Source organism: Periplaneta americana, chromosome 5 (assembly GCF_040183065.1).
Source record: "Periplaneta americana isolate PAMFEO1 chromosome 5, P.americana_PAMFEO1_priV1, whole genome shotgun sequence".
Taxonomy (NCBI): Eukaryota; Metazoa; Arthropoda; class Insecta; order Blattodea; family Blattidae; genus Periplaneta; species Periplaneta americana.
The window spans coordinates 116,115,377-116,137,033 of record NC_091121.1 but is presented as its reverse complement, the minus strand read 5'-3'; the positions used below and the strand labels follow the sequence as shown (position 1 = coordinate 116,137,033).

The following is a 21,657-nucleotide window of genomic DNA, read 5'->3' as shown; positions in this document are numbered from 1 at the left end:
ATGCTTTGAAATTAAATGGTTATCTATAAGAGGAAAAGTTGGCTGTTTATTTTACGCAGTTTTGGAGTATGATAAGAGAAACTCTGAACCTTAATATATGAAGATAATAGTTTATCATAGGGTATTCGACTTGGTGAAGACAAAAAGAGAGGTACGGTACATAATAAAATCAGCAGGACATAAAGGGTTTCAGAACAAAAAAAACATAAATTGCAAATATTGCCATATCCATTTATTTATCATTATAGTTATACACCACAACTACATGTCAGTTCTGAGCATGTGTCTATAAACAACTTTTGGTTCAATCCTCAAGTGCCAGGCAACAGGAGGGTTGAGGAAGTCTGAGGGATATTCAAAGGGAAGGGAGTAAAAAAATAAGGCAGAGGGAATTAAATAGTTTAATTTTGTTGAGAACAAATGGCAGGTTGTTTTTCAAAAGTTTTTTTTTGTTTTATTCCATTTTTACTTTGTTTCTCATACATGACCCATACATACACTGCAGTTATATCAGAACAAGCATAGAGCAAACTTTTTGACTAGAAGCTCCAACTTTAAGCAAATGCATGTTTTTAAAACTTGCTATTATGACATTTTAAAATTACATAATATTATTTAAATCTTATAATGGTTTTCCCCAAAAAACACTGAAAGTACAAGCGAGGTGCAACAATAAGTCCACATTCTTTTACCAAGAGGGGGAAATAAATAACTAAATAAATTAATATTTAAATAAGGAATAAACAGGAAGCCTGACTTAAAACTACAAGGCCCGCTGCCAATAACATTAATGAAAAATCACTTTTAAAAATTTTCCGTCATTATTAGAACAGTACAGTAACATCTTTCGTAACTCGTACTACTCGTCTCCCTCCCCTTTCTCCCCCAGCACATCAAAGATGAAGGTGGTGTCTGTGGCTGATGTCTCGCACAGCCGCAGCACCCACCTTCATGTTTATTAATATTGTTTATAACAAGGCATTATTGGGTATTCTTAGCACCATTTCAATCTCAACTCAGCTCGCACAGCTTAGAATATTACAATGATTTAAGAAGCTCGGTTCTTCCTGATCCAGTTGACAGTTATGCCATGATAGTATATATTTAAAACATCTCACAGTAACTCGGGCAGTCCTAATAATATATTGATAGTTAATGTACAACTCTTTCATTACTCCTACGGATCCTGTACGGTTCTCTTCTTATCATGCAACCTTCCAGCCATACCTTCACTAAATATAAGAGGTGTACGAGCTCAAAAATTTTAAGTTCAAGCCGAGACTATGGAAGCTTTTGAGCTCAAGCCTTATGAAGCTTGTGAGCTTGAGCTTTGATCTCAAAACATGTAAAATTCTATCAGATTATTTGGTAACATTATTTGTTGCTGATGCTAATATGTCAACATGGTTATGTAACCTTGATATAGTTATTTTATTTCATAAGCTAGTTTCATTAGAATGCATTTCAAGATCAATGACTTTATGGCTGTATAAATATAAATGATATTAGATACATTTTCGTATGAAAAGAAATGATTTTAGCTTATTATTAGGCGCAAATATTTTAAGGTTTCAATCGAGTTCGGTTATATGAAGGTTCAAACTCGGTTTATGATCATATCTACTCGCACACCTCTGCTAAAATTACTAACAAATTAACACTACCTTGGGTTATAAATTAAGATTATCATCACTGAATTCATGGAAAAAATATTAAATAATTCTAATAAGAAAGTATAAATTAGGCCTTATGAAAATAGTATTATATTGATAAATAACATAGGTATGTAATAAGTGTAACACAGTATTAATGACTACCTAAATAAAAAATATGGGTGTTAATGATCACACTGACATTATCTAAATGAAAAGAACGCCCCATACTTTAAAACGACACAGCTCACTCGTCTACCATAGCACCACACCACACCACACACTAAGTACAAAAGAATAGTACGGTCTTGTAACCTCCTCGTATTTATTCACCATTCTGCAAATAACTTACACTTAATTGTAACTACTATGGTCTACATAATTTGAATATGATAATAAGTCAGTTTAACTGTCATTTTGTTTGGATCGATTGTAAGCCAAAGTATGATGATCAGATTATTTTTGGGGGTCGTTTGGATTATGTAATTTTTGAGCACTTCTAGAAAACATAATAATTACATACATATTAATTGTCTTCTTTTTATCAGATATATCATTTTCATGTTTCTTATCCACTCAAATTCTTCGTTATAAAAATCTATCTGAGGCAACACTTAACAACAGTTTCTAAACAACTTTTCGTCTTTGTATAAACCGATGCTATTCCAGCTGGCAATTTTCGCCTTCTTAATAAAAACTTAGGTTTAATGAAGGGTTATCACATGAATAATATACAGTACAGTTGATGGTTCCTGCTTTTAAAATGGATGACACTAAAAAGCTTTATCTTAAATTTATCATAACACGGTTCGACTAAAAGTACTTGTAGTGACATGGTTTATGGAGTGGAAAGGTACATATGTAAACCTAACTCTATGTCGGTAGGATAGTAGCACAAATCCATGGCAAATGCAAACGGAAAATGAGACATTATTTGTGTGGAGGTCCAGAATTGTTCATTTAAGTACATGACACCATAAAAGGGGATCTCAGGGTGAGCATACACGTTTACATACACAGTCACCCACAATTAATTATTATACTTATTAATTGTTTAATTTCTAATATTTTTAACCATACACGATAATATCGTACCAAATGTCTTTCCAAGATGTGAATGATAGCCTTGATCTGTGTTCATCAAATAATGAAGTCTGTTCCTACACTCATGTTAACACATAACAAATCTTTTAATGGAATTCACTAACAGTTTCATGAAACATATGGAAGGATACCACTGAAACTGATACTCTGTTTTAATAGGGTACAACAAGTCTCGGAACAAAACTAAGAATAAACATTTCTGGATTTACACATTTGATGAAGATGAAGGTGTGAATTTACGGGACCTCCATGAAGATACAGTGAATATAATTTTTCTTCAGTTTAACCTTGTTTTCTTCTTTTAAATTGACCACAATATATCCATTGACAAAAATCTGTCAATTTAAAAATAAGAGCTTCTTTGATGTAAGTAAAGGAGTTGGAGTTTCACACCGATACTTCACTGTGAACACTTCAGTAACGAACAACATATTTTAATGTGAGTATCACGACTCCAGGCTAAGTCACAAATTAGTTTAATACCGTATATGAAATAACCGGTATGGAGTATGTCACCTTTCCTGGAAACAAAATATTATTTGGTAATTTATGTATCATCTGAAACTATTATTATTTAAAGTCTATTTTAGTTATATTTTATGATTTCATTTTCTATAACATTAGTCTTAATCTGAATAACAGAGAGAGGCTCTAAAATGATAGAAGAATTTCGAAAATGTTATAATCTGAAACCAGTGTTAATATTTTTCACCACCATCAATCACTACACACAGTAACAGGAGTCTCCATCAAGTGGAGTATCTGCATGAGGAACTTGCATATATGTTAAGCCTAACTACTTGAATACTTAGTTGTAAATTATTACACAGAACTGTCAGACTCATGCTCTCGCATGTTACATGCAGTCCAACTCTTGTACACAAGAGAGAGATAAATACTGTACTACGTGCTTATTTAAAGAATATAAATGTAACGTAACCTTTCAAGCAAATTAACCTAAAACATAAGATGCCAGTATTTATAATAATTCATCTTGTCTGCATAAACTTGATATTACTACAGCATTACCAGTAATAAATATTAAATGTCAATATGTCTTTCGCTACATTTTAATAGTTAATTATACTTTCAAATGTGTGAATATTTGTGAAATTGCTACTTATTGAGATTTCTGTATTTTGAATTAATAACCTTTCCTTCTTGAAATAACGTTTCTTAAAAAAAATATAATCCACTCTCTTTTGGCTGTTATCTTATAGAATTTATATTCTGAATTTTCAAATTTTACTTCTCATTCTTTCTAAAATTTAATTTCTCACAAAAGGAATAGCTCTACTCAATTTTACTCTGAATTTCAGAAAATGATCTTGTTCCCATTAATTTCATATTTACAAATTAGATGGTAATAAAGATCAAAGACACTAGAATTTTAATATCTTGCCTGTTGGCCTGCATGTAATGGTGAGCGTGACACCCCTAATCCTTCGTATGTCTACATACATTTTATAGTTAGTGACGTGACCAGATAACACCGCTAGAAAGAATTTCATGAAGATATTTTCTGCAGATTCCAGAGTTTGTACTCAGCCTTAGTTCATTAGTTAGGCCCTGTTTGATCCACTATATATCACTACAAGACTCATGCAGCAGACTGAGGAGTCAGGTTGCTAATGTTTGAAATACTGCTATCATCTCAGATTGTTCCCTTGTAAAGGTGAAATGGCAGTGTGTTCAGAACTCGAGTCTGTAAGCAGAGCAGCTAGTCTCGTGATCTTGCAGATTGATGGTACAGCGGCTAGCTGATGGTGACAAATCAATCTTGTATTTGGCTAGTGTGTCTTCATTTTCAGCTACCCAGTAGCCTAGTGTATCCGTATCATATGTGGGAATGATAGTTACCTCTGCAAAGTAAAACAAGTACAATCTTAATGATTTCTATGCTCTTTTGAAAATATATATTATTCAATTACATGCATATTATGAACAAATTAAAATAACAACCTATCAATTAACTACCTTCACATATTTACAGATCCCTTTCTTCTATAGCTACAAAATTTCAATGTCGAAATATGTAGGCCTATTTGTTTTAACACTTATTTCTAGACCCCATCCCCAAATCGGCCTAACATTTAACCATATGCCTGCTAATACCAGTGGTAATGGAATTTCCAAAATTCTTGTTACTGGTACTGGCAAAGAACTCACCTAAAATATAGTACAAATGTTCTGTAAACCCAAGTGACTTTTCTTGTTCAATCTTCCTAACAACATTAATTTTTAAAAGTAGTACCTATATTAGTTCTTCATTCACAATTGCAACACTTGTATATCATTAATGTTCCTTTGACATTTCAAATTATCGACCTGTAACAGTAACTTATGGTTTTGCATTGATTTATGAATACTAATTTTCAATTCGTTTGCTTGGTTACTGAACTTTAAAAAAATGTTATTTCTGATCAACATGATTTTAGTAGTAACAGATCTACTTCAACAGCAATAAGTTATCGGTATTTTTATGCTGAATTGGTTTCATATACTGAGGCAAGTGAATGCCCAGTTGAAATATTTTGTCACTTAAGTAGAGCTTTTGATTGCGTACAGCATGATTTATTATTACCTAAACTCTCTAAATATAATATTAAAAGTGTACCTCTTCAATGGCTGATATCTTATTTGTCTAATAGGACTGAATATGTCAAATTGCTTTACTATGAAAAAATCGGAAAACGTCAGTACTATCAGACACTACAAGATGTATGAGGCGTCCAGAGTTAAAGTGGATCAAGTCCATGAGACGTAGTTTTGATATACTAGGACTTAAAGTTAACTTGCTCTAGTGGATTATCTAATTTGAGTAATTTGACTGGCAATAATTTTATTGCTCCATTCTCAAATTCTAGATTTATAAAATATAAACAATTGTGATGTCAATTGATGCAATGCTTTGGTGATTTGACCCACTATGGCTCAGAAGATCGTGAAAAATAATCTGAGCCAAAAGTGACTGGTGTCACCTATCGGTGAATGCTTGGAATTAAGACTTGATCCATTACTGCTCGGAAAAGATCCAACTTCAGATAATCAGAAAATGAAATAAACTCAATTTACGGAAATTTGTGACTTGATCCACTTTAGCTCTGAACGTCTGTATATGGATCGTATACGGAGACTGAGAAGAAGGCAGAAAATAGGAAAAATTGGAGAATGCTGGGTTTGCATTGAAAGACCTGCCCTTGAGCAGAAAACTATTAATGAAAATGAATGAATGTGATGTACACAGTTTTCTGAGAGAAGCAAGGAGTTTTGTTAATTGAACTTTCACCTTAAGGCAGAGCAATAACTTGGCACCCTATTGTGATACCCTGAAAAAACTGCATTGCATGATGAAGAAGATATTGGGCTATTAATGAAGTTGTATAGCTTCATGAAAATGTTCGGACATCTATTTTTGTTGAAACTTTAACCTTTATCAGGTTATTTGGCTGAAAATAAATGCAGTCCAAACTTAGTGCTAAGTGACGTTCATCTGTTCCTGTATCTGAAAAAGTTCCTTGGTGGCCAGGATTTATTCAACTATGATGAAGACAAAAAAAGAGAAGAAGAATTGGCTATCTTCACAGGTGGCCTTGTTTTACAAAGATGGGATAAGTAAACTGGTACCCTGTTATGATAAACGCATAAAAATGATGGAAACTATGTAGAAAAGTAATTTAATATACTGGTATGGATAATCTGATAGTAAAGTTTTGGAAAATAAATTGCTACAAGTACTTTTCTAACATCCAAATTGTACTCGCTTTCCAAACACACCTCATACAGAGCGTAAGCAATAGGAGTTCTGAAGTACTGATGGTAGAGGGATTATTGTTTAATTTCCAAAGTGTTTTACATACCGGTACTAATTTAATTGGAAGCAATTGGACCATCCCTCAGCACAGAAAAGAATTACCAGACTGAATATCATGGACCTTAATGTAGTCTGTAGTATGCACGCTCTTGGACACTGATGGAATGAAGATAAGTAATAATGATAAGTAATAATGATAAGAACAGAATATAAAACTATAGGTACTTCACTACATTCAAAATTACAGCAGCTAATGGCAAAAAGGAAACATCGAAAGAATAGGTCCTTTTCGAGTGGGAAGACTTCGAAAGAGAAGACTGACTTATAATACTGGAAGAGAGATGACGATTGTTTTTTAGTTGTTATTTAACGACGCTGTATCAACTACTAGGTTATTTAGCGTTGATGAGATTGGTGATAGTCAGATGGTATTTGGCGAGATGAGGCCGAGGATTCGCCAAGATTACCTGGCATTCACCTTATGGTTGGAGAAAACCTCGGAAAAAACCCAACCAGGTAATCAGCCCAAGCAGGGATCGTACCTGCGCCCGAGTATAACTTCAGACCGGCAGGCAAGCGCCTTAACTGACTGAGCCATGCCAGTGACTGAGAGAGAGAGATGACGATGGTGCTGATGATAGTGCTAATCATAATTTTGTTCAAATGTATTCTATGTGTACATAACAATAATAGGTAGGCTACTGGTAACTGTATAAAAACAAAATGATACCCACAAACGTACTGGTAACTACGACCAGCTATGTGTTACAAAGGTTACTGTCATTTGACTAGGACTTGCATTCAAATTTAGGTCATTCGTGTTACAGGAGAACAGTGGCGTATGCAGAATTTTGTCAAGGGCGGGGGTCATTATTAAAATTGTTTACAATTTACGGTATTTTAAATGTTATGTATTGTTATTATTATTATTATTATTATTATTATTACTATTACTATTACTATTATTATTATTATTATTATTATTATTGTTATTATTATTATTACTTTCTTACTTATGGTTTTAAGGAACCCGGAGGTTCATTGCAGCCCTCACATAAGCTCGCCATCGGTCCCTATCCTGAGCAAGATTAATCCAGTCTTTACAGTCATATCCCTCCTTCCTCAAATCCATTTTAATATTATCGTCCCATCTACGTTCGGCCTCCCCAAAGATCTTTTTTCCCTCCAGTCTTCCAACTAACATTCTAATTAATGAACTGTCAAATGCACAAAATGTTAAATGAACGTTTCACAATAAAGTCAGAACTCAAACTAACAAACACGTGAATACTGCTCTTAAAATTAGTTTAAAATCGACTACCGGTATGCATAATATTAAACATCTGCATTGCATAACTGTCAAAACAACCTTTTCAATATATTTCACATGTTAAATTTCATATTTTGTTGGCTTCATTTTATTACAAGGTTGGTACCAGTCAGTAGGTCTCTCTGTAACAAAGATAGCATTGTTATAATTCGAACGTGTCACAGACCAAGAGATTATGCTGAAGAAGGGGTAGAGGACTATGCCTTTTGTCGAAGTAGATTTTGTTACTTTGACAGTGCAAAATTAGAGAAAGGAAAACTATTATGTATTAAAAAATTCAGATCTATTTACGTATTTTTTTTAAGTTCAAAAGGGGGTTCAAACCCGATAACCCCCCCCCCCTTTGCGTATGCTCCTGCAGAAGAATATCTACTAGCTGCCACATGTAATAAAGTGAGACAAAATGATGTTAACTGCATAACCTTTGCAATGGGTTACATTATGTGCCATGATTAAACCAGTTTAAGGTTAAATAATTTATTTTCTCTTCAAGAATCTCATTATAACGTTCGTCTATGGGATTGAAAGCTTTAGACACTTTTGAAGTCAATAAAGGCACAAGCTTCTCAGTTGTCCCTTCCACTCATCTCAATATAATTTACTCCATCTGAGACAAAATTCTGTAAAATCGTGTTTAATAAATGCTAGTATAGATATATAATAAACAGTACATGTAATTTATATTTCACTGTTTATTACACTTGAAAATATAAATTAAACGCAAACCTAAAAGAGACTTAGAACACTAAATTTAAGTTTTCACATTTTCTCACTTTTTGAAAGACGAAGATGTTTTTCTATAAGTAATATCTACTTTATAAATGTATACATTACCTAATTCCTTATCTTCCCATGTTTGTTTGGCATCAAGAAGTGCGTTGTATACCTCACGGCTAGGCTCTGTACCACTGAACACATAGTAGCGAGCTCGTACTTTCTTGAAGAACTCGAGTGTGGTGTAGTAGGAGTTTCCATGATGGGGAACATAGGTGAGGTCTATATAAATGGGACTGCCGGAAGCCTTTGCCCCTCCAATATTCCTTCCACCATCTTTATTTGAACTGCCCTTTCGCTCTGAGCTGGGCTGTTTAATAGGTGATTCTGGTCTCTTGGACTTGCTGTCCTTCCCCATTTGTCCTCCCCCAGATGTAGCCTTATTGTTCTCATTCATCATCATTGTCTTTTTCATTTGCATTACTTTTTTTTCTTTTTTCGGAGTGCCTTTGTTAGTGTTTGGCAGCACTTCTGTGCTATTATTGGTTGGAGGCGGGGCAGGAGCTGGTAGTCCTAGAGGTTTCCCCCAGTCAGCGATAGGGTCCTTCGTTTTGTCCTCAGTCTTCGTGTGTTGTGTGAACTCTTGTGGAGGTTCAGGGAAACTTGAGGCAGATGTTGTTGGGGCCACAAATTGGTGATGAAACATCGGATCATGTTCCACCCCAACACCTGTAGAGCCTGCTGACGTACCATTTTTCTCCTTCAGAGTATCTGATATGTGTTCTTTTCCCTTGGTGTAAGCCTCCTGGTGGAAGCCGGAGTCCAATGGATCAACAATCTCTGCCCCTGATTTACCATTGTATTTTTCTTCTTTGAGTCTACGATTCTGGTTCATAATATCTTCAAATTGTTTTCCGGCAGCAACATTTCCATTCCCGTAATCATCCTTAAATTCCTGGAAAGAATGTTCCGTTTTCGGTTTCTGTCCATTTATTTCAGTTGTATAGAAATGTTCGTATTTTTTAGACATATGACTTGGTGAGGATGTACTTTCATAATGGTAAGAGGAAGCACTTGTAGAGGTAAGGTCTTGACCACGGGCTGCCCGATGTTCGGACATCGCTCTCTCAAAGTCCAGAGACTCATCTCCTCCAAATTGCTCTGCACCAATGGATTCGGTGTGACTGCCATGTTCGTCGTCTCCTAGGGAACCGTACAAGCTGCTTGTCATTACACTGTCTTTTGACGTCATAGTATCACTAATGAAGGAAGTCGACATGCGTGATTCTTTTTCTTTTTTCTCGTGAAGAACTTGATGTAAAGGATCTGGAGGCAGACTCCCATAAAAGGAACTTGTCATTGATGAAGCTTCTCCTTTGTGCTTAATCGTGTGTTTGGAATCGAAGTCAGATGTAGTTCTGTCACCCATTTCAAAATCAAAATGAGATGGGGGAGAATGTGCAAGTTGCGAAGTGACACTAAGAGGTGACCCCGGTTCATCATCATCATCCTCTTCATCGCTATCACAGTGTCGAGAGTCGGGGCGGCCCTCACTGCTTCCCCACACATTGGTGGCTGCTCGAGACACCTGGCCACTGCTTATGTCACTGTGAGGAGTTGATGGACCACAGCCTATATCCAAATCACGATCACTCATTGCGTCTGAGCCTGGGGTAGCACTGCGCATCACATCAGAAGAACTAGTTGGTGCTTCTTTCTTTGTTAAGGATTCATCTGCATATTCTGTTACAGTTTTTCCTACTACTCCACTCGAAGCTGTAATATGCAAATCTTTACCATTTACAACTTTAGTCTCTTCCACTTTACTGCTTATTTCAACTTTGCTTGCACTCTCTTTCTCAACTGCCACATCATGGCTAAATCCAGTGGTTACAGTCTTCAAAGGAGAAGATTCTTTAGACTGTTCTTTTGTTTTGGAAATAGTAGTGTCCACTTTCGAAGGAGAAGACTCTTTTGAAAGTTCAGCTGCTTCTTCCTTCTTACTGACGACACTGGAATCTTTACTGATGTCAACAGATGTGCTTGCCATAATAGTTCCATTATCTAGTGTCACTTCCTTTGTAGTAGTGGTGGTCACTGTTTCTTCACTATCATCTCCTGAAAAAGTTCTAGCGACTGTTGTAACTGTAGTTGTGGTTGTTTTCGTTACAATTTCTGAATCTACATCCCCCGTTTCATCACCACCTTCTGTTGACAATGTTCTGACACCATTGTCATCATGTTTAGTTGTAAGAGATGTGGTTATCTTACTAAATCGACTGGAGTCCGAACCATCCTCAGCTGCTGTTGATTCTATATTGTCTTCATCTTCAAAATCAGAATCGTCTGATTCATCTCTTGGAACAGCAACAAATGTACGTGTAGTTCTGATTGTTCTGGTTATGATTTTCCCATCCTCGCCAACTTCTTGCGTAGTAATTTCTTCAATATTATCTTGATCATCAGACCCAATCTCATCTCCATCTAAATCATCCACTTTTCTCACTATTCTTGTCGTTGTCTTAGTTGTCCTCGTCGTCTTTGTTGTCTTCGTTACCGACCTACTACTGCTTCCTTCTCCATCACTGGCAGAGTCTTCATACACATGCATGTCGCCATTTGTGGCAGTACTTAATTTGCTGTGTGTAAGAGCAGTTCCTGATATGTCTTCCTTACTGATAGTTTCCTTGGTCACTTTGTCTATGTCATCTTTTATTTCCTTGGCCGTTACATCTTCTGTCACTGCTATGCTACTACTCGAAAGAAGCTCATCTTTGTCCTGAATGGTGACAGCTTCACCATTCGATGTTGATGGTGCAGAAGAAGTTGTGAAAGTGACGCTGCCCGAAGTACATAGTTCTGTTTCTGTTCCTCCATCTTCACTACTTGCTGTTACTACCATACGACGAACTGCTGTGGAGCTGGAGATATCTTCTGTATCCAGAATTTCTTTTTCTTTCTCACTAGCAGACACAGTAGCAATGGTGGATGTGATGATAGCAGTTGTCTCCTTCTCAGCAATAGCTTTAGCACTTGTTATTTCACTTGAGCTGGATGTCGCTACACATGTTGATTGAGAACTGCTGACTGTTGTTATTTTTGATGTGGCTACTGTTGTTTCTTTTGTTGTGGTTACAGTTGTATGCTCTAAACTTGTGCTGTCCAAAATTTCATCCTTTTCAGTTTTTGAAATGTCTGTTTCGATAGTGGAAACAATTGTGCTAGTGTCTCCTTCTGAAATTTTAGTATGTGACGTTGGAGATTCTGACATTTCCTTCATAGTAATATTCTTTTCCATATCACATTGTGAATGAACTGTTTCTTCCTTAGACATTGTTGTTTCAGAAATGTGACTTGTTTGTGTCATATCTCCGTTATATAATAACTTGCTTAATGGCTTTTCTTCTTCTGAACCCATTTTCTTTTCTATATCCTCAATTTCTTTCTTTGGAGATTTGTCTACTGTTACATCATCTTTACTTTCTAATTCTGAAGATTTGTCTTCTGTAACTGACGGTTTCTTCTCTGGACTGGCATCAACTTTTAAAGGAAACTCCTTTTCTAATACAATAGTATCAACAACATGTGTCTCTACCTTTTCAACTTCACTTGATTTTTCTGGAGATTTTTCAGGAGACAATGTTGTTTTTAAGGGAACTTCTTTGTCTATCGATTGTGAAATAGTTTGGCCCTCTAATTTACTTTCTTCGTATTTTACTATGTCTTCTTTTTCTATTGAATACGGAGGAGATACCTTTTCTTCTTTCTTTGCTTGCATCTCACCTGGAAGTATTATTGTATCAGTTTCTAATATCTGAGATTTACTTTCTTGTGTATCAGCTTTTATTTCATCCTTTTCATCCCGTGGAGTTGAAAGTATTTCTTCTACTTGGCTTGAAAGTTTGCTCTCTATCTCCGCAATAGCAGATTTACTTGCACTGACTAGGTCATCTAAAACATTCGCTTCACCCGCATCTTGAATTCTTGAAATACTTGCGCTCGATTCTTCCTTTGGCTTGTCACTGCTGGCAGATATGGTAATTTCTGTTTCAGAAGTTAATGTGGGCTTTTCTGTTATTAAAGATTCTGTCTCTATTTTATCCTTTGTTATGCAGGAAACAGCTTCAGTTTCATCTTTTGCATCCATATCCTTCTCATGAGCATGCATAACTGAGTCTTCTTCTGCTGTTGGCTCATGTGTTACTTCAGTGGAATCTCTGTCAAGTATGACACTTTCTTCTTTCTGAGCAGTTTGTTGAGTGTCGACTTTCTCTTTTATGGCCTTATCTTCTAGAATTGATTCTTGCACATCTTCCTGAGTCTTCTGTGACGATTTTTGGTCTTTCTGTACTCGTGGCGAGGGAGGTGTAGAGTCTGGTGTGACAGTCACATATTCAGGAACTTCAGGAGCTTCTAACTTTCCATAAACTGGCTCTTCTTCAAGTCCAGAGTCAACATAAGCTTCACCAGGAGAAATACTGCCATCACCAAAGCTATCATCCTTGTCGTTGGTTATTTTCATTCCTGCTTGCAACTTGGCTTCTCCTACACTAACTTTTGAAGTGTCTGCGTCTATTTTAGTTTTCGCCACTGCTTCGCTCTTAACCGCTTCCTTTGCACCAGCCTCTACTGCTGGTTGAGATAACTGACTAGTGACTGTGGATTCCTTCGATTTTTCAACTTCCAATTTATCTTCTGTACTTTCTTGAGGAGTATGTTCAATTGCTGCTTCAGAGAATGATTCCACTTCAATTCCACTCACTTCCATTGGTTGAACAGAGATATCTGCTTTAGTATCTTTGACATCTTTTATTTCATCATCTGTAACTAATAGTTCTTTATATTCCTCAGGTTTCTCAGGCTCTGTTTCTTCAGTCTTTGTTACGATATCCATTTCAGTTTTTTCTTTTACTTCTGCATCCTTTTGAGATGTTAATTCATATTTATCCTCTTCTGAATCTTTCTTAAGTGTTGCCTTATCCTTCTCTTCTTCTTCTATGTCTATTTCAGGCGCAACTTCATCTTGCTGTTTTTCTTTCTTATCCATCTCACATGTTACTTCATCCTTCTCTGTTTCTTCTAAGCCTTTTCTAAACAAAACTTCATCTTTTTCCTTTTCTTCGTCAACCTTTTTAGAAGTTACTTCAGCCTCCTCTTCTTCTTTTGTGTCTTGTATATGTATCAATTCAACCTTGGTTTTTTCTATATCTTCACCTACCAGTATCTTCTTTTCTTCTATGTGTTCTTGAGATGTCATCTCTTCAACTTTTTTGCCATCATCTGTAATTTTTCCCTCGTCTTTTTTTGTGCTAAGACTTGTTACTTCTGCACTGTGTGTTGCTTGTTCTAACTCAATCTTCTGGTCACCTTCTGATGCAGTTTCTACAGTACCAGTATCTTTTTTATCTGTTGATATTGGTTGTTCTGGGGCGTCAGCAGAGTCCTCTGTTTTCTGGGAATCTTTTTGTAATTTATCTATTATTTCAAGGTATGTCATAGATAGAGCACTTGGGGACGATATTTCTTCTACTGCTTCTTCTGGTTCTTGTTTTACTGCAGGTGTAGGAATGTCAGTACATGGGCGATCCTTATCACTGTCTTTAAGTGTAACACTGTCTTCTTTAAACTTCGAAACATCGGTCTCATCTTCCTCAGTAAAATATTTGCTAGATTTGTCCTTTTCATCTATGTCCTTATCTTCATCAACTGAGATTGATTCTTTTGTTACTGTTAGTTCTTTTACCATTTCTTTTTCTTTCTTAATTATCATTTCCTCATGTTCAGGAACTTTGTACTGGGTTTTAGGTTCAGCTTTCTCCTCTTGTTCAGTATGTTTACTCTCTCTGTCCGCATCTTTAAGATCTCGTTTCTCATCATCAGCATCGAGAACTGTTTCAGACTTCGATACATCAATGATCTTCGAAATTTCGTCCAGTTTTTTAAGTTCGTCTTTCGAAATTTCATCAATCTTAGGCATATCAGCAAGCTTTGATACCTCTTCAGATTGTGACACTTCATCAACCTTTGACTTTTCAGCAGCTGTAGTCACTTCACCGATTCCAGAAACTTCGAGTTTTGAATCTTCCTCAGACTTTGAAGCTTCTTCAGGTTTCATAATATCAATAGTTTTGGACAATTCTAAAGGCGCTGACAATTCGTGATCCTTTATATCTTCAGGCTTTGAAACTTCCTTGGCTTGTGTGAGTTCTTCAGACTCCAAAAATTCTTCGCTCTTTGGAAGTTCTTCAGACTTTAATATTTCTCCAGGCTCAGAAGTTTCTTCAAGTTTTGAAATTTCTTCGAGCTTTGTAATTTCCTCGGATTTTTCGAATTGTTCGGGTTTTGATATTTCTTCAGTCTTTGAAACTTCTTCAGCCTTTGAAAATTCTTTCGGTTTTATAAATTCTTCGGGCTTTTCAACCTCTTCAGGCCTTGCAAATGCTTCGGATTTTGCAGTTTCTTCGAGCTTTGCAACTTCTTCGGGCTTTGCTACTTCTTCAAACTCTGGAACCTCTTCAGTCTTTGAAACTTCTTCAGGCTTCGAAACTTCTTCAGGCTTCGAAACTTCTTCAGGCTTCGAAACTTCTTTAGGCTTTCCAACTTCTTCAGACTTTGAAACTTCTTCGAGCATAAGAAGAGTTATAGCTTCAGGTTTCGAAACTACTTCAGGCTTTGTAACTTCTTCAGGCTTTGAAACTTCTTCAGGCTTTGTAACTTCTTCAGGTTTTGAAACTTCTTCAGGCTTTGTAACTTCTTCAGGCTTTGGAGGTCCTTCAGGTTCTGATCCCTCCAATTTTAAAGCTTCTTCAGACTTTAAAATATCTCCAGGCTTTGCAACTTCCTCAGTCTTTGTCAGTTCTTGAGCCTTTATTGCAACATCCTCGTTTTCTTGTAGTTTTATATCTTCTGTAACTGTTTTCTCTTTATCTTTTTTCTCAGACTCTTTTTCTTCCTTTTCCAATTTTTCATCTTCATATTTTGCTGCTTTGTCGATATCTACTTTATCTTCAAATTGTTTTGCTTGTGTAACCACAGGTTCTGGCGTTGTTTCTAAAGGTTTGGAAGAAGCTATATCCAAAGTGGTAGGAAGATCTGTCAGTGACTCAGTAATTTCTTCAGTATATTTAACTGATTCTTCATTTGATATTTCTTTTTCAGTACCAATTTGTTCCTTACTCGTCTTTTTAAGCTCCATAACTTCTAATTCATATTTTTCTTCTTCGGAGGTTTCAACAGCATACTCGTCTAATGATTGTTCTTCTTTGTATTTTTCTGGTACAGGTTTTTCTGCATCAGTTTTTTCAACAGCGAGAATCTCCATTTCGAGTTTTTCGGATTCTTCTTGTGTAACTGTGTCTTTGGTTATTTTATCCAAATTGCTAGACGGTAATGACTGATCCTGCACCACATGACTCTCTTTTTCAGCGAACTGTTCTGTCATTTGTTTTGTAGCATCTTTCTCAGATAATTTTTCTTCATATGCAGTTAGTCCAGATACGGCTTTTGTGTCAATATCTTGTTCTTGTCCAGTGGCAAAATCTGCTTCCTTGGTGTCGCCTTGGAGAACTGATTCCTCTTTGGTATCTGAAACTTTCGTATCAACTTCATTAGCTTCTTTTGAAGTTTCTTCTTTTTTCTTGTCAAGACATTCAATATCTTGTTGTTCAGCCTTAAAATCCTCATCTTCTGCAACAAAGTCTCTTGTTTCTTCCTCTAAATTCTCTATTTTTTCTTTTTCCTCTATGCCCTTTTCTTGTAATTCTTCAGTCTCCTTTTCTTTGTCAGCTACAACAGATTTTGCAATTTTTTCTGCTTCTTCTTTATCTATAACGGCTATCTCTTCTTGTGCGGTTTTATGGGTTTCACATTCCTCCTTGACTTCTTTGGTATCAAGAATTTTGTCTTTCTCCTTCGCATCAAATACTTTTTCAGTAATTTCAGTCTTTCCTTCATCTTGTGAAATCTCTTTTGAGGGTTCCGGTTCTTCTGTCTTTTCCAGTTTTTCAGTCTTCTTTTCTGGTTCAGTCTCAATGGTTTCTTTTTCTTCTTCTGGAAATTGTGCTTTTTCTGCATATGCATATTTGGTATCCACTCCTGTAGATGGCTTCTCCCCAGTTTCATCATATTTCAGCTGTAGTTCTCCTTTGATATCTAAGTCAAGAGACTGTTGTCTTGAATCTTCCAATTCATGCTGAGATGGTTGCTTCTTTGCAATGTCGTCTTTAGTTTTATAGTCCCTTGCAAACTCATCACTCTCATACATACCTGGATCCACCTCTTCATGTACAGGTAGATCAGCTACCTCATCTGGAGTTTTTACTATATCACGTTGTAGGTGGACAATGGCATGAGGTGCCATTGGATCAAACATTCCAACTCCAGCAGCAACTACCACTTGAGGCAATGTTGTAGGTTGCTCTAGTCGTGGTGGAGCAATGAGAGTTGCAATTGGCTTTTCTTCTTTGGTTTCTTCTTTCACATACTTCTCCTCTACAATCTCTTTGATCTCGTCCAATGGAATTCGCTCATCTTCGGGTAATGTTGGTGCAGTGGTTGCTGCAGATTCTACCGTTGTTGAAAATCTTTCGTCAGGTTGACTTTCTTCGGCTGGGTATCTTTGATCTGCTGCTTTTATTCCTGCGCCTTCCTCTTCGTCTAATTTTTGATCTGTGTCTCTTGTATCATCTGTTACTTCTCTGTTCTTTTCGGATGATATGTCTAATTTTTCTTCTGGACTGATGGATGAAGCTTCTTTCACTTCTTCTGCTTCGTCTACGTCCTTCTTTTCTTCTGTACCTGTTTCGTCTATGACATCTTTCTGAACTTCTAACATTTCTTCTCCAGTTTCTTCAAGTTTAGTTTCACTTTCACGTTTCGTTTTGGTTACAATTTCTTTTGCAGAAGAAATAATTTCCTGCACTTCTTCCTGAAGTTGTTCTTTTGTTTCTGCTGTGATTTCTTTGGACACAGCTACTTCATTTTCTATTTTTCCAGGTGCTGCTTCTGCGACTACATCTTTAATTGCAGCCACTTCTTTACTTATTTCTTCTTCGGGTATAATGTCGACCTCCTTTTCTGGCACCATTTTCTCTAAGGTTTCTTCTTCTGGCTTCTCAACATCCTCTTGTATATTTTTCGTAACTAGACTATCCTTTTCTTCCTTTAGATGTTCTACTTCTTCATCTACTTCTTCTTCTTCTTCTTCTGCGATGTCTTTTGAATCTTCAAGAAAACCATTTACTTTAACATCTTCTTCTTCGTCTTCTGTCTCATGCTTTTTTATTTTCTCTGATTCTACTTCATCTCGTAAGTGTTTCTTAAGCTCTCCTTCTTCCTCTTCTTCATCTTGTAAGTCTTTTTTGTCAGGTTCTTCTGGAACATGTGATTCAACACTTTCTTGTTCTTGTAATGAATCCTCCATGTGTTGTTCAACTTCCTCTTTTTCTATGATTAAATACTCATCTTCTTCATCCTCTTCTTCCTCATCTTCTGCTTTCGTTTCTTTATGCAGTTTTGCTTCAAATTCTAATTCATCTGCAAGAGATTTTCTTGTTTCAATAGGTTGTTCACCTTCTTCCTCTTCATCTACACCTTCAGTTCGTTCTTCTTCAGTAATTTCAACATCTTCCTTTTCAAGTGTAAGTACTTTCTCTTCACGAACTTCTTCACCAATAATTTCGGATTCTTTTTCTTCTGTTACCTCGTCTTCATCCATTCCTTCCTGTTCTGCTTCTGCATCGGGTGTGGGACTTTCTTTAACGGGTTTTTCTTCTGCAGACGAAATTTCCTCTTCTGCTTGAGTTTCAACAACAGCAGCTTCTTTCTGAAGATGAATTTCATCAACTGAAGCTACTTCAGTTGTAATTTTGTCTTTGTCTTCAGCTTGTTCAGCTTCTTTCTCTTCTATCTTTACTTCCTCTGTTTCTAAACTTTTTTCAGGGGAGACCTCTTCCTTTTCTTTACTTATTTTCTCTGTTTCGAATATTGCGGTTTCTACTGCTTCTACTTCAGTAGCCTTTACTTTAAGTGCTGCTGTTTCTGGTTCAACTGTTGAAGGTGTGGACACAGCTGATGAGTCAGTCGTTATTCTGTCTGCTTCTCCTTTGACTTTGCGAACAACACCATCTTTGTCTGATTTCACTGATGGTGTCGGTGTACTCTTCGCAGAGGAAGACTTGGCTGGTGAACCAGGAGATTTACCCGCAGTGGTTGCCTTGCTAGGTGATGCTGGTTTAGGTCTTCTGCTAATTGGTTTTCTTTCAGTCTTGGTTGAAGTTGATGTCTCTTGTTCTTTCCTTGTTTTTGTTGTAGACGCACGAGATGTTGAAGACATTCGTGAAACATGTTGATATTTTGATTCTACTACTTTTCGGTTGTTTGCTTCCTTTGTGCTCTTGGCTGGAGTTGCTGTCGGAGAAGGTCGACTTCTACTTGACGTTCTTGTTAGTTTTGCTGTTTCTGCTTTAGATGCAACACCATTCATCTTTCCTTCGACAGACTTTTTCGGTGTTGTGGGCGAAGATTTGGCAGATTCACTTTTCTTTTCTGTTGGAGTCTTCTGACTTTTTCTTTCAGTCGATCTCTGGGGTTTAGAATCCGTTCTCGACTTACTTGCAGAAGACCTCGTTTCAGTTTTGGACTTAACTTCCAATTTGGATTTTGTTGTTTCTGTCACAGTCGTTTTCGTTGCCTTTTCGGATTTGGCACTGATTTTCTCAATTTCTAGAGATTTATTAATTTCAGTCTTCATCTTCGGTGGCTCTGTTTTGGAAGTCAGTTTCTCGACCTTCTGTTTGGTCTGGGGCAGTGCCTTCGCGGGCGGCGGCACTGGGGCGGAAGTGGGGGCGGCAGTGGCAGGTTTCGTATGCTTCACCTCTGGCAGGTTTCCAGCTACTGGAATGGTCGCTGTTTTAGCGGCTTGCTTATTGATCTCCGAAGGCTTGGAGGGCGTTTTCACACCCTCACCTGGGAGCAGCTTGTCGATCACAGCTGGGGCGGACCTCTGCTTACTACTTGCACGACTTGTGATGCCTACTGTTGAAGCGGACGGTGAAATGGACCTAGCCGTACACACTGGATGCTTTAAAAATTCCAGGTGTTTCAGCTTATCTAAACCTTCAAAGATCTTATGCTGAGGTGTGCTTCCTGGAAAGAGAATTCGAGTGATGGTATCGTTAGGATTTGCAGGTTGCCACACTAAAAGAGCACAGATGGACACAAGATTCTGAAGGGGAAAATGGAAGTCTTTGAGGCTAGCACCATCCTTTCTTCCAGCAAATAGCCGTGAGTCATTTGCATTCCATTTGGACAGAAATTCCTTTATGTCTCGACTATCTTTGGCAGGGCTGATGATGTACATATCGAGTTTCCCATGGCCTACTTTGTGATAGAGGTTGACAGGTTCAACATGGTTTCCATCACGATAACATGGATGTGGGCGCAACTGTAGATGCTTCAAGTTGAGCACAATTTCTTGACCTTCTTCTAGTAGATCCACCAGCAGTGCATCTCTGTCCTTGTCTCCATCTGGTGATGTAGCATGACGTCTTTCCTGAAAGTACGTTATAATCTTCAAAATCACAATACCAGCAACAATAATGGTACAGGGTTCCCACAAATTATGAAAGTCAGTGAAAGTAAGGGAATGTCAGAGAAATTAAAATTGGTCAGGAAATTTGATTTTGAAATGTCGTGAGTCAGTGAAATTTTGTGAATTTCACTAGAGTCAGTGAAAAATATGAATATTGGATGATCGTCCCAATGAAAGTTAACTGAGGGACAATACCATGCTCCAGTCTGCTTCAACCCAGATTGTGGTAGCATTTTTTGTAGGTAGGTAAATTGATGTAAGCATATGTGCAGTGGTGAGGGAAATGTTAGAAAATTAGTCTTGAAAGTGAAGGAAATTAATTTCTTTATTTCTGTGGGAACTCTGTAGTTATGATAATAATAATAATAATAATAATAATAATAATAATAATAATAATAATAATAACAACAACAACAATAATGATGATGATAATGATAATGATAATAATGATAATAATAATAATAATAATAATAATAATAATAATAATAATAATAATAATAATAATAATAATAATGTAACTCAAGTCAGAGCATGTTTTATTCCTTCACAGAGAGAGCAAGTTCAGCTGTAATAAAGAAATTGTTCCCTAATGGCCACCAGATCGACAGAGCAACTCCATTTACCAGTGGGTCCTAGTAATACAGGAGCTAAAGTTACAGAAAGAGAAGTGGTAATCTGGCTGGTATCACGTTCTCACTCTTATGCCAACTTGAATCAAGGCTTTTAAAGATATTTATTGAACAGTGATGTAAGGAAAGTTTTAGTGAAATGAAATTGGTAAAGTTAAGAGAAATCCCAAGATAAATTCTCATTCTCTAATGTTGTGCAGCACAAGTTTCACTTCAGTCAAGAGCACCGATGTCTGGATACCTTCGCCTAGCGTCTCGTTTTAATGCCTGCTCTATGCTGCCGATTTTGCGTATCATAGAAGGCAGCAGCTAACACACCCTTCACGCAATCACGTACAGTACAAGAGTTGTATGAATTATCCAGTAACACATAAAAATTTCAACTTTTTTGTTTTGAATATTATTTTTATGAGCATGCAAGAAAATTAAATTTTAACTAACACACATCCTGTTGGCATAATTCACAGTTTCAGGACCTTCCTAGACAGCGGTTTACTGTAGCACACATATCGGAACACATTTTCTGTTTCTTTTTTTCCGATATTTGATAACAATGGTCTAACAAATTTCACAATGAGTATTTCGCTAACCATCTTTTGATGACCTGAGATACTACACTTCAGTAAATCACACTGAGCAAGGGGTGAAATCAAGTATTTATGCATTGTTTTCAGTATGTGGCTCGATTTCTTACAGTATGGCACAGCAGCTTCAACAAATTCTTGCACATGTTTTATTAGCCCTACAAAGGAATGTTTAGGATAGCGAAGGCCTCCTCTATCTTGATTATGGATTAGTTCCATGAGTGGTGTTGATGAATTTGA

General features: G+C 36.7%; 1 protein-coding gene across 1 annotated transcript in view; it reads right to left on the bottom strand.

The window, feature by feature from the left end:
• Nucleotides 1–217: 217 nt before the first annotated feature.
• The window catches only part of LOC138700435 (microtubule-associated protein futsch-like), a gene marked incomplete at its 5' end in the record, with an annotated part of 67,289 nt that continues 45,849 nt past the window's right edge, over nucleotides 218–21,657 (bottom strand). The window contains 2 exons of the mRNA XM_069827052.1: nucleotides 218–4,618; nucleotides 8,735–20,165. Coding sequence (XP_069683153.1) covers nucleotides 4,449–4,618; nucleotides 8,735–20,165 — 11,601 coding nt within the window. The remainder of the gene's footprint in view (nucleotides 4,619–8,734; nucleotides 20,166–21,657) is intronic.